General features: G+C 38.7%; 1 protein-coding gene across 2 annotated transcripts in view; it reads right to left on the reverse strand.

Moving 5' to 3' along the window:
- CFAP43 (cilia and flagella associated protein 43) overlaps positions 1-13270 on the reverse strand; it is a 119723-nt gene that overhangs the window by 67906 nt on the left and 38547 nt on the right. For both annotated transcript variants that reach the window (XM_049645691.1, XM_049645692.1), the window contains exons 9-12: positions 12321-12437; positions 9334-9414; positions 6021-6169; positions 3545-3648 (exon numbers count right to left, since the gene is read on the reverse strand). In XM_049645691.1, coding sequence (XP_049501648.1) covers positions 3545-3648; positions 6021-6169; positions 9334-9414; positions 12321-12437 — 451 coding nt within the window. The remainder of the gene's footprint in view (positions 1-3544; positions 3649-6020; positions 6170-9333; positions 9415-12320; positions 12438-13270) is intronic.

The following is a 13270-nucleotide window of genomic DNA, read 5'->3' on the forward strand; positions in this document are numbered from 1 at the left end:
TCTCTCTCTCTCTGCCCCTCCTCTGCTCATGCTCTCTCTCTCTCAAAATAAATAAATAAACTTAAAAACTATACAGAAGTTATGGGGACATTTTTGATGAACGATGAGGGATTCTCATGACTGGATATCTGGGTTGATAGATTCAAGCCAGCTCAGTTGGGCTGATCTTCCTTCCCTGTCAGGGAAGCCTCTGGAGTTTGCCATGTACACCCCACTCAGCAGCACCTGCTTGCTCTGGCCCCTTCATTGTCCACTGTGGCCTGTTTGCCCACTCTTGGTATTGGATAAACTCCCAGTGTTCTCTGAATCTGTAGTCAAGATATTGTGGGTATGGTGGAAATACCCATGACTTTATGAGTTTGCTTCTCTGGAAATCAGGCCTCTGAAAGGTGGCATGCCTGGGACACATCTTCAGTTCTTTCCAGAGTCACTACTCCCTCTTTCCACAGAACAGGGGCTGTTCTGTATGTGTCCACTTTCTCAGGCCCCCAGGATCAGCCCCTCCCCTCAGGTGGTCAGCTGGTGGTCTTTCGTCTGACAACAAAGAAGACCAAAGACATCTGATACAAAGTGGACCTTAATATTCTTTAAAAAAAAAAGTTATGTATTTATTTTGAGAGAGAGAGAGCATGAGAGCACGAGTAGGGGAGCGGCAGAGAGAAAGGGAGAGAGGGAATCCCAAGTAGGCTCTGCGCTGTCAGCACAGAGCCCAATGTGGAGCTGGATCCACACACTGTGAGATCATGACCCGAGTCAAAATCAAGAGTTGGATGCTTAACCGACCAAACCATCCAGGTGCCCTGACCTCAATGTTCTTATTCAGAAGGTATTTTTGTATCAATAAAATGCAATCCTTTACATCTCTGATTTTGAGCCCAGGTCACCAATCTCCTACTAGACCATGTGCTCTCAGGGCCTCGTTTTATTTTCTTGTGTCTTTTATTGGTTTCTTCTATTCAGCTCTCAAGACTACCCAATCTTCAGATTGTGACCTTGCTGCAGCCCTGCTTCCCCACCACAGTTGTCCAATTTTATTTTTCTGTTGCAAACTTCTTAAAACAGAAGTTGCTGTTTATGGACTTCGTTTTCTGACCACCACGCCCTCCCTAACCTCTTTGTCCCTCTATTCCAAGGCAGTAGCTCTCCCAGCAGTTACCCGCTGATGGGCCCATGCAGAAGGGCTTCATCCCAGCCCTCACTGCACTCAAGTTTCTGCCAGGCCACACCCTCATCAGCCTTCCTCTTTCAAGCTCTTTCTGGAGTGGGGACTCCCAGTGCTCTCATTACACTGGCCTGTCCTCAGTTGTCTTCATTGCCTCATCTTCCTCTGTCCATAACTGCAATGGAAGTTGCTTTTCCCGTCCCACACTTTAACCAGATATGTTAAAAAATGGAACATTTAAGCAGGATGTGCATCCACTGCGAGGTGAGCCATAGGTCCTACCACAGTCCATGTCTTCGAATTTACATATTTAGCGTATCCATTTGGCCTCATTAAGCAATTGGTATTTCCCTCTACTCTGTCTTCTTTTCTTTTTTAATTTTTTTAATGTTTATTTATTTTTGAGACAGAGAGAGACAGAGCATGAACGGGGGAGGGTCAGAGAGAGGGAGACACAGAATCTGAAGCAGGCTCCAGGCTCTAAGCTGTCAGTACAGAGCCTGACATGGGGCTTGAACTCTATGAACCGTGAGATCATGACCTGAGCCGAAGTCGGATGCTCAACCTACTGAGCCACCCAGGCACCCCTATTCTATCTTCTTAAGCCTTCCCATCAGCTTCCGCAATTTCAAGATCAGGATGCTATCATTAAGACTTGAACTACAAATCTCCATTTCCAAACATTAGCTAAATATCCCCAAATAGCTTATTAGCTTCAAATCTACACAAATCTCGTCAGCTCACGCTATCCCTCAACCTCTCTAATTTCCTTTTTTTCTTGAGTTTTTGCTTCATTTGATGACATCATAAACTTCCACCATCCAGGCTAGAAATTTTGGAGTCGTGCTGATCCTCCCCTCTCACATTTGATGGAACACCAAAGTCCTGCCAATTTCCTCACTCAGAGCTGTCCCCTCCTTTCTCTTTCTATGACTGCTGCATGGTGTGTGCACTCTGGATAAGAGCATGAGCCTCAAGACAGACTTCCTGGATTTGGGTCCCGGCTCCACCACTATCCAATCGCATGACTCTGAATGAGTACTTCGCCTCACTGTGCCTCAATTGCCTCATCTGTAAATTGGGATAGTAATAGTCTCTACCCCATAAAAGTTGTCTGTAATGATTAAATGAATTAACACATGCCAAGTTCTTAGAACGCGATCATATGGCAGAGAATACCTCGATAAATGTCGGCTATTGTTATGATTACTGTCACCTCTTGCCTGGGCTACTAGACTTGTTCCCTAACTCCTCTTTTTTATTCCATTCTCTTGCCTTTCAGCTCCATCCTTCACACTGGTGGCAGAGTCATCCTCCAAAGTCAAATCATACCAGGCCCATCTTGAAAACCTCAGAGGATGTCCCAGACTCCTTGCAATGATATTCAAGACCCTCATCTTCTTCAGGACTTCATTGCCATGATCATCATTGAGTAAACTCTTCTGTTTACCTATTATACCAGACTGCTGGCCATTCCAAGTGCCTTTACTCAGACTTCTCTCCTGAGCTGGAATACTAATATACCCCATCCCCCACTACTTAAATCCTCAGAGAACTCTCCCCCAACCCTCTGCACCTCCTTATCTGGTCTCCACTCCTTTCCTCACACTTGGCAGAGTTAATTGCTTCTTCCTCTGAGACTACACAGCACTCTGCTTATTCCTCCACCACGAAATTGTCTCCTTGACCTTTTCATGCCCCCACTGACCTAGGTTCAGCATTTTAGACCTAGTAGTCACTCACTAATCTTAAAAAGTTAATGAATAAATTAAAAATGTGTTTGGGTAAAAATATACCAGAAAGGAAAGTATTAGTTCTTACTACTTATCACATAACTGCTACCTCACCTTCCAGGTCTGTGGTTTACCTGGGCATGTGGATGACATTACTGAAAAACCCAGATATCATTTTGTTTAAAGAGGAAATATTAAAGATGCATGTACTAAAACTTTCTTTAGCTATCTCTATTAAATAGAGATCAAGTATTTTAAAATATATTTCAAGGATAAACCAATGAAACTACTTTTTGTGATAACATTAGAAATATCTAGCATTATATATAATGTATATAATATACATACATATTATATATGTGTACAATATATGTATAATATATATAAAATCTGACATGAGAAATATCTAAATTAATCCATTAATTTAGTTAAGAAAGTTTACTTAGCTCAACTACGTGCCAAGCAGAGGTACCAAAAACCCTTGAAACATGATGTGGGAATTCTCTTACATAACTTACAGCAGTTATTTAAATGTTTCCTTTATAGAAAATACACTAGAGCCCCATCTTCACAACCTTAAATTCTTTGGAATAAAGTGACCAGTCTTTTCATTAATTAATTGCCAATTAATTAACATTCCATGTTGTACCTACGAATCCAAGGATCTGAAACAAGCTTGATGGATTGGCATTGATGATGAAGACGCATCCTTCTGATGTTCCAACTAATAGATATATCCCTCGCTGGTCATAACTAGGGAAGAAGAAATCTGAGGCTCAGATTTTGCTTGTTTCACCAGTAAGATGGTAAACAAACTTATTGACTGACAGTGTGGAAATACATTCAAAACCAGTCATTCTTATGGTTTGTGATTTTTAATATTATCCCATCTTATAAAAAGCCAAGTGATTACAGGTAAATACAATCATTACATTCTAGGTTAATGTTATCTCCAAACTGCAGCTTAAAAGCGCACAGTCGAGAAGATGCAGTGGTGTTTCATCATAAGTAAGTGAAATATGACACCAGAGCTTTCTTGGTATTGCAGGTGGAAATAAACAATTCTCAAACTAGTGATCACTGTGACATCTAGTGCCTGGCAGGAGGAGGAAGAATGTAGTGAAATGTTTCTGTACCTTCTTCAAATTCGAAAAATGGGAAAATAGAAATTATAATAAGAGAAAAGGATCTGAGAAAGAGGAGGCGGCAAAAGTATAAATGGAGTGAGGTTACAGCTCCTTTCCCCCTGAGCTGGAGGGAGCCATGAGCACAATGCAGCAGGTGGAAACCTGCCTCCTCCAGGCACGAGTTAGGCAATCCTTTAAAGCTTCTCTTAACTTCTCTGAGCCTAAATCCTCTCATTTGTGGAACAGGAACAAACACAATACCATTCTGACTGCTGTAGTGAGGTTCACATTCACATACAATGTATGACAGCACCTCAAACTGTAAAGCAGGGCACCAATGTCACTTCTTATTAATACTTACTATTCTGATAAATTAACAAAAGAAAGAACAATAACATACAAGTCTAAATCCAATGTCTCTATGCTGTCTTCTAAAAAGTATTACTTCAAAAGATTTGAAATCATCTAAATGCCCATCGATACACACTTTTGGAGCACCTGGGTGGCTCCCTTGGTTAAGTGACTCTTGATTTAGGTTCAGGTCATGATGTTACTGTTGTAAGATAGAGCCCCACATCAGGCTCTGCACTGGGCATGGAACCTGCTTAAGATTCTCTCTCTCCCTCTCCCTCTGCCCCTCCCCTGCTTGCATGCTCTCTCTCTCTCAAAACAAAACAAAACCCCAAAGAACTCAGTCTTTAAAAATGATAGTATATTGGGTATTTACCCAAAAAATACAAAAACACTAATTCAAAGGGATACATGCACCCCTAAATTTATTACAGCATTATCTATAATAGCCAAATTATGGAAACAACCCAAGTGTCTATCAACTGATGAATGGATAAAGAAGATGTGGTGTGTATGTATGTATGTATGTATGTATATATAATGGAATATTACTCAGCCATAAAAAGAATGAAATCTTGCCATTTGCAACAACATGGATGGAGCTAGAGAGTATAATGCTAAGTGAAATAAGTCAATCAGAGACAAATACCAAATGATTTCACTTATATGTGGAATTTAAGAAACAAATGAGTAAAGGAAAAAAAAAGAGAGAGAGAGAGAGACAAACCAAGAAATAGACTCTTTATGCAGAACAAACTGATGGTTACCAGAGGGGAGGTGGGGGGGGGGGGAATCAGTGAAACAGGTGAAGGGGATTAAAAGGACACTTATCATGATGAGCACTGAGTAATGTGTAGAACTGTTGAAACACTATATTGCACACCTGAAACGAATCTAACACTGTATGTTAACAATACTGGAATTAAAATTAAAAAGTTTTAAATGATGGTATATTTATATCATGGAATACTGCATACCATAAAACAGAATAAGGAAGGTCTTCATGTGTGGATAGAAAACATTGTCCAAAATATACCATTAAGTGGAAAAAAAATGAGGTATAGAACATTGTATACGGTTTGCTACCCATTAAAAGCAAAGGCGTTTAAATCAAAACTTGAAAAAAATAAAAACGAAGGCAGTGACTCTGGACCCCCACTACCTGGGTTCAAATCCTGACATTTGCTATTTACTACCTGTGCAATATTAAGCAAATTATTTAACACATTGTGCCTAATGTTCCTCCCCCGTAATGGAGACAATAAGAGTATCCATCTCATACAACAAAGCACATACCACATTCTAAGTGCTTGATAATTATTTGTGTAATTAAAAGGAAGAACTTACTTGTGGGTTTTTTTTGTTTGTTTGTTTGTTTGTTTTGCTTATTTATGGACAGAATATCTCTGGAAAGAAGACATGAGAAACTGGTAACAGGCTGCCTCCAGGGAGGACAACTGAGTGGGAACAAGAGTGGGAGCCTTTTCACGATGCACCCCTCTGTACTTTTTGAATAGTGACCTGAGTCAGTGTATTAATTTTTGAAACAAAACATGTAAAACTTAAAATTAAAAGAAATTATGGCTTCACTGTAATTCTCGACAGACAGTCCTAACAATGCTGCTGCCAGAAGCAGGAAGTACTTACAGCAGGTGCTGCACAGACCATTCGGAGGGAAAGACCTTGTAAATTGCCCGAGGGGTCTCAGGATCTCTGACATCCAGGAAATGGATGGAGCCCTCCTGGGTGCCCACAGCAGCAGAGAAGGAGGAGGGAGAGGAAGCCAGAACCGTCGCCTGTTTAAAATAACCCCAGAGGCTTAATTTCCCTGTGCCAGAACACAAAGCCTGCTCTACTACACATAAGAATCTACAGTTTATTTGAAAAGCCCTCAAAATGAGGACCTTGGCAAGTGTTGTATGATATTACAAATTACACATGCAGCATTCCTGAGCTAATAGATAGCATAAGTTACAGGAATCTGTACATCTTATTCTTTAATCCTAAAGTTAGCATCACAAAAATATAAAGAGATTTCTTGAGCTTTAAACCATGGCGTCATTTATATCACTAAAGGATTATGAAATGATTATACCAATAATAATAAAAAAATAAAATAAATTTAAAATACATTCCTAGCACTTTTGGAAATCTTTCTGGAATGTTAGTGATTTTTTTTTTTTAATCAGCATTCATCTGTTGGCTGATGGTAGATGCTGGTATGATGGAGGAAGACTTAAGAAAATAACCATATCACTGCACCATATATTCAGTAACCAAAGACATGCATTGCAGATTCCTGCTTACCTCACAGTCATCTACAGAATATGAGGTCTAGGGGAGTAAATCTGCTTTCATGACGCTGAAGCAATCAGATTCATTCCTCTATAATTATACCTTGTAGGCTGTTTTGAATATGATCATAGAACGTTAGAAATAGAAAAGACTTTAAGAGATAATCATTTGGTAGAACAGAAAATGGAGGCCAAGAAAAATGTAGCAATTTGCTTCAGGATCCCATAGCTGGCGACAAAGATGAGAACTCATTAGAGTGTACAGTTGTCCAACCAAGCATGTCTTTATTTTATTTTTAAAGGTGAATTTTCCAAGGTTGAGTCTTTATAGTGGTATCTCAGTGTGAAACTGGAAACGAAATAGTGAGGGTTTTTCTTTTTTTCTTTTTTTCAACTAAAAGTCTTTATGGGATCTGTGTGTGTGTGTGTGTGTGTGTGTGTGTGTGTGTGTGTGTGTTCTCAAAATAATCAGTTGAAATTATTGTCCATTCCCGGGCAATAGTCGGCCAGGTTAAAAATATACAGCAATATCTGGAGGGGTCTTCTGTTCCTTAGCAAGTGCCATCAAGGGAAGCTGCTAGTGTCCAGACATCCTCCCATCCCAGTGCTGGGCCGGGGTCTCTGCCTAAAATGTTCATGGGGAACACAGTCCTGGGCACAGGCAGGAGACCTGGCCTCAGTATTGCTGGGTCAGTGCACTTACCAATTCCCCACAAGGCAGCAGTATTGTTCAGGAAGGAGCAACCACCAGATGTCCCCAGTGCAGGCTGAACCATATGAGTGTGCCATGCCTGGTTTGGAGTTCAGTGAATATTTGTCAAATTAACTGTGAAAGCTATTTGAATGTCTCCCCTCTGGTTGGGCGAAGGAGAGATCTGGTACAGAAAGCAAGCCTTCTCACGGTGCCTCTATCTCTCTTTAGCCAAGAAGAACAAGGTAAGCCCTGATTAGAGAGACTCTCAGGTAGGTTGTTAACCACTTGTATGTCTCTCATTTGTAAAAGGAGATGTGATGAACTTGAAGATCTCTTCAAGCTCTAGTAATTCTAACAGAAATAAATACATATGAGCTCTTGTCACTAGAACATGCAGTCTACTCACATTTCAGTCTTTTAGGTAAGAATTTTTAGGTTTATTTGTTGGGGTGAGTTTTATATATCCCATTGAATTACGTGCCTTTGCATCTTATAATCCCTCTTATGTGAGGTGTGATGTTTCCTCTTGTCTTATAATTGAGATTTTAATTTTATAAAGGAGAAGGACTGTAACCTCCCTACCTACTACCAAGATCCATATCTTATCTAGAACTGTAGAATACATCAAATGATGATTTCAGGGAGAAATAGCATTGCCATTGTTTCTTGGTCCTTTTATGTTTTAGAAATGTTATTTTATGTAAAATGTACTATGAACATAGCAGAAATACTGGGATCACCTTGTGGTAAGTGTTGTGAGCAATTGTGGTTTGCCACTCAGCATCCATACACCTTCCTTCTGGAAAATTTCTGGAATATCTATTGAGAAACCATCTCTCCTATTTTGGAGGTTCAGTGAAACAGATCTGACTCCCATTTTCAAGGCTAAGCTTAAGTCAATTAGCATTTCTCATTCCTCTGTCCACAGTGACTAGTTCAGGGATGTTATTAAGACATTAGAAAATGGGGTGCATGAGTGCCTCAGTGAGTTGAGCAGCTGACTCTTGATTTCAGCTCAAGTCATGATCTCGCAGTTCATGAGATCAAGCCTCGCGTCAGGCTCTGTGCTGACAGTGTGGAGCCTGCTTGGGATTCTCTCTCCCTCTTTCTTTGGCCCTCCCCTCTTACTTTCTCTCTATAACACAATAAATAAATAAATTTTAAAAAAAGAAATTAGAAGACATTTAGCCTTGGGGAAAGGAGAAGCTTCTTTTCTTTTCCTCCTCCCACTGGAGGAGGCTTTCTTCCTTGATGGTCTGACACCCATGAGGCTGACACCTGTGGCATTTGGGGTACCACTAAAAGATGCCTAGGGTGAAACTAAAGATATAGAGAAAAAACCAAGATCCTTGATAATATCATTTGAGTTGCTGGACGGAACCACATCTGAGGCCGGACAAGTTCTATACTTTACAGTCAATTAAGCCAACACCTCCCACTTCCTTAATTTTGGCTCAAGCTGGTTAGAGTAGCAATTTTCTTTCATTTCTAACTGACCTCCTTGAGGTTAGATGGGGCGATTTAACTAGTTATGGCCGAGGGCGGTGACTCATTTCTGAGTAAAAACACCTAAGTGCTACTTCAAGACCCTCAAACACTCCCTTCCCATACCATGGCATTGAGGAGCTATGAGTCAGCCTCCCTCAGCCTGGCTCCCTGAGAGAGAGACTGTGTGGAGCAGAGACCCTGCCAAACCACAGGGAACTTACAGCGTGAGTGAGATATAAACCACGAGGACTTCAGCAACAATTGCCACCACAGACAATGTTGGTATACACCAATACCGTACCTTATATTCTATCTTCCGGGCTGCGGAATATACTTTATACACCGGAATTACTCTACATACAGAGGGTAAAAATGCCCTACTGGCATGTGTAACAAGTATTTCCATAGACTATTGACATGTAAATATGAAAACATAGATTAGATTAGAATTCAATATTTTAATCCATTTCTAAGCCACACTTACTGGGGTATTCAGACAAATCCTGCTGGCACAAGTACCATCTTCTAAACACCAAACACAAACTTCCCCTGAATGTGTGAGTGTCTGTAAAAGAAAGAAAAATAAAACCCTAAACAGAAAACAAGACTCTGTTATAGAATCATATTCTAAATCCCTTTTTAGTATGTCAATGACTTGGATGACTTACTATAATACTTCATTTTACTTGTATGGATTATGACGACAATCACAACACCAGTACTTCTGATTTAAACAAAAATTAAATTACCTTTAATACAATTTAAGTAACACATAATAACTATTTAGGATCAGAAAAGTGAAATCAAAAATTTTTTTCCATGTAGCATAATCACTTAGAAATTCAACAGGATTATCGCTTAAGGAGTAAAGCTAGAAACAACAAATTATACATTTTTAAAACTAATAGATTTTGCTTTTAAGACCAGTTTCAGTACTATAGAAATTTTGAGCAGAAAGTACAAAGTTGCCCTTACCCTCCCCCCACCAGATACATAAAATTTCCTCTATTATTATCTTGCCTTCAGTGTAGTACATTTGTTACAACTGAGGAGCCAACATTGATACATTATTATTGACTAAAGCCCATAGTCTGTATTAGGGTTCTCTCTGTGTCATACATCCTACAGGCTTTAACAAATGTATAATATGTATCTGCCATCACAGTGTCCTACAGAATAGTTTCACTGCCCTAAAAATTCACTGTGTTCCACCTCCATCTTTCCCTCCCTCCTTCCCACTGAGTCCCTGGCAGCCCCTGATCTTTTTACTGTCTCCATAGTTTTTCTTTTTCCCGAACATCACATAGAATGAATCATATAGCTTTTTCCCAAATTGGCTTCTTTCACTTAACATTATGCATTTAAGGCTCTTCTATATCCTTTCACAATTTAATAGCTCATTTATTCTTAGTGCTGGATAATATTCCATTGTATGGATATATCACAGTTTGTTTATTCATTCACCTACCGGGGGATATCTTGGTTACTTCCACGTTTTGGCAATTATGAATAAACTTGCTATAAACATTCATGTATAGGTTTTTGTGTGGGCACACGTTTTCAACTACCAAGAGGTCCAGTTTTCAAATTGGTTTTCAAATACCAAGAGGCCCAGTTGCTGAATCATAAGGTAAGAGAGTGTTTAGCTTTGTGAGAAAGGGCCAAACTTGCAAAGTTGCTATACCATTTTGATTCCTATAGGCAATGAGTAATTGCTTCTGTTGCTGCAATATCCTCGCTAGCACTTGGTATTGTCCACGTTTTAGATTTTAGACATTCTAATAGGTGTGTGGTGTCATCTCATTGCTTTAATTTGCAATTCTCTAAATGATGAATAATGTTGAACATCTTTTCATATACTTATTTGCTATCTGTATATTTTCTGTGGTAAAGTATTCCAATGTGTTGCTCCTTTTTTTACTGGAGTTGATTATTTTCTTAGTGTTGAGCTATAAGAATGCTTTGCACATTTTGGAAACCAGTCCATTATCAGATACATGTTTTACAAAGATTTTTCTCCCTGTCTGTGGCTTGTCTTTACTTTCTTTTAATATTGTCTTTCCTAGTGTATCAGCCTTTGATTTTAATGAAGTCCAACGTGTCAGTTTTTCCTTTCATGGATTACGTTTTGTATTGTGTTGAAAAAGTCATTGCCAACCTCCTATGCTATTTTATGGGAATTTATAGTTTTTCATTTTACATTTAGGTCCAGTGTGAGTTAATTTTTTTGGAAGGTGTAAAGTCTGTGACTCAATGGTGATGACAATGATGATGATTTTGCATGTGGATGTCCAGTTGTTCCTGCACCATTTGGTTAAAAGACTGTCCCTTCTCAATTGAATTGTTTTTGCTCCTTTGTCAAAGGTCAGTCAACTATATTTGTATGGATCTATTTCTAGGTCCTCTCTTCTGTTCCATTCATCTATTTGTCCAGTTGTTCACCAATACCATACTGTCTTGATTACTGTAGCCTTAAAATAAATCTTGAAAATTGGGTAGTGTTGGTCATACATTTTTTTCTTCAATATTGTATTTGCAATTCTGAATCTTTGCTTCTCCATATAAACTTCAGAATCAGTTTATTGATATCCACAAAATAACTTGCTGGGATTTTGATTGGGATTGCATTGAATCTTACCACATGCTAGACTGTGGTGGGCGCTGATAAGTTAAGTTTGGAAAGTTTGGAAAGAACTGATACCTTAACGATTTTGAGTCTTCTTATCCATGTGCATGGAATATCTGTCCATTTATTTAGATCTTGTTTGATTTCATTCAAAGGAGTTTTGTAACTTTTCTCATATAGATCTTGTACATATTTTTGCTAGAACTCCCAAAATTTTAATGGATTTGTTGATAAACCATATGAAAAATGAAATGTTTCTTGAGATCAATAAAAAGTAAACAGTTAAACACCAGGAAGAAAACAGTTTCTTTCCAAAATGTAGCAGTTGGGTTTTTTTTCCTAATAGGTCAAATTCATATTTTGTGCATGGCAAGTATTTCATTTCCATCCTCAGAGGGTCTATACTACTCTGACAAAGGGTAAATACTACTAGCTTAATGAGTGTTAATAACTCATGAGCGATGAATCTGTTTAAAGCTCTGGCTTGGAAAACTTGGGTGATGAATATAAACAGGATGGCTCCTCAGATTTTACATTTATTTATTTCTGAGAGACAGAGAGAGATAGAGCATGAGTAGGGCCGAAGTCGTAGGCTTAACCGACTGAGCCACCCAGGCGCCCCAACTCCTCAGATTTTAATTGCTCTGGATGTTTTCAGAGACTTAATGTTATGAAGTCAAAATATAATGATGTCATTCCAACTGGGGAGGACATTCAGTGATGGAAGTGGTTGGCATTTCTACCACATCCTTAATACCCTCTGGCTCCTATTTGTATAAGGTTCCACATAAACTTCCAAAATCTTATCTTTAAATCCTACCGTGAAATGCTAAAATATTCCTTACCATGCAGTATTCATTTCCAGGTGAGATAAAGTCAATTGCCTGAAATTTCCCATCACAAGCCTCTAGGACTCTATTAAAGGTTGGCTCCTCACCAAAAGTGTAAATATAAATGGATCCCTGTTAAATATACCAAAAAAAAAAAAAAAGAAAGAAAGAAAGAAAGAAAGAAAAGAAAAAGAAATATGATGTAATTGTTGTGTGTGCAGTTCAGCAACTATTTATTAAATGCCTACTATGAGCAAGGCACTGTGTGGGAATAGGTGAAGGGAAATTAGAGATCAATGCCAATAAGGCCTTGACCTTGAAGAGCTTAAAATCTAGATGCTTAATTTGTTTATTGATTGATTCATTCACTCACACGTCATTTAAAATAATCAACAAATAGGACTTTCTTCTTTTCTCCAATTCCAAGCATTCGTTTTTTAAGGAATAAAACATAACACTTCTTCCTGACTTCAAAAATATTTATACAAAAAATTTGTGAAATGTGGAAAACCAGAAAAATTGTTATGGTGAACGAGTAAGTCTTAATCACATACTAGACAGTGGTGGGCACTGATAAAAACTTTTAAATAAGCCTTTGTGGAAATTGTGGAGGTGGGGCTGAAGCTGTTACTTTATGACTTATTTATCATTCTCAGCTGCCGAATTCACCTCTCAAAAAAAATCTATCCTGTAAGTTATGACTCTCTGCCAAGTAACTGTAATATGGTAGAGCCACTTAACTAGCAATAAGAAATCGGCTTTCAACTGAAGACGAGTTCTTCACATTTCCTTGAGTTAAACATGAATACTCCTGTTCTTGTTGGTCTAAAAAATACAATTCTGTAGAGTCTAAATTTGATAGATACTTACTGATTTTAATTTTCATTCATTCCTTCAGCAAATATTGAATGGATACACTGGCCTGGCATGGCTCTGCATGCTGGGACGATAGCAGAGGACAAAAC

This window comes from Panthera uncia, chromosome D2 (assembly GCF_023721935.1).
Source record: "Panthera uncia isolate 11264 chromosome D2, Puncia_PCG_1.0, whole genome shotgun sequence".
Classification (NCBI taxonomy): domain Eukaryota; kingdom Metazoa; phylum Chordata; class Mammalia; order Carnivora; family Felidae; genus Panthera; species Panthera uncia.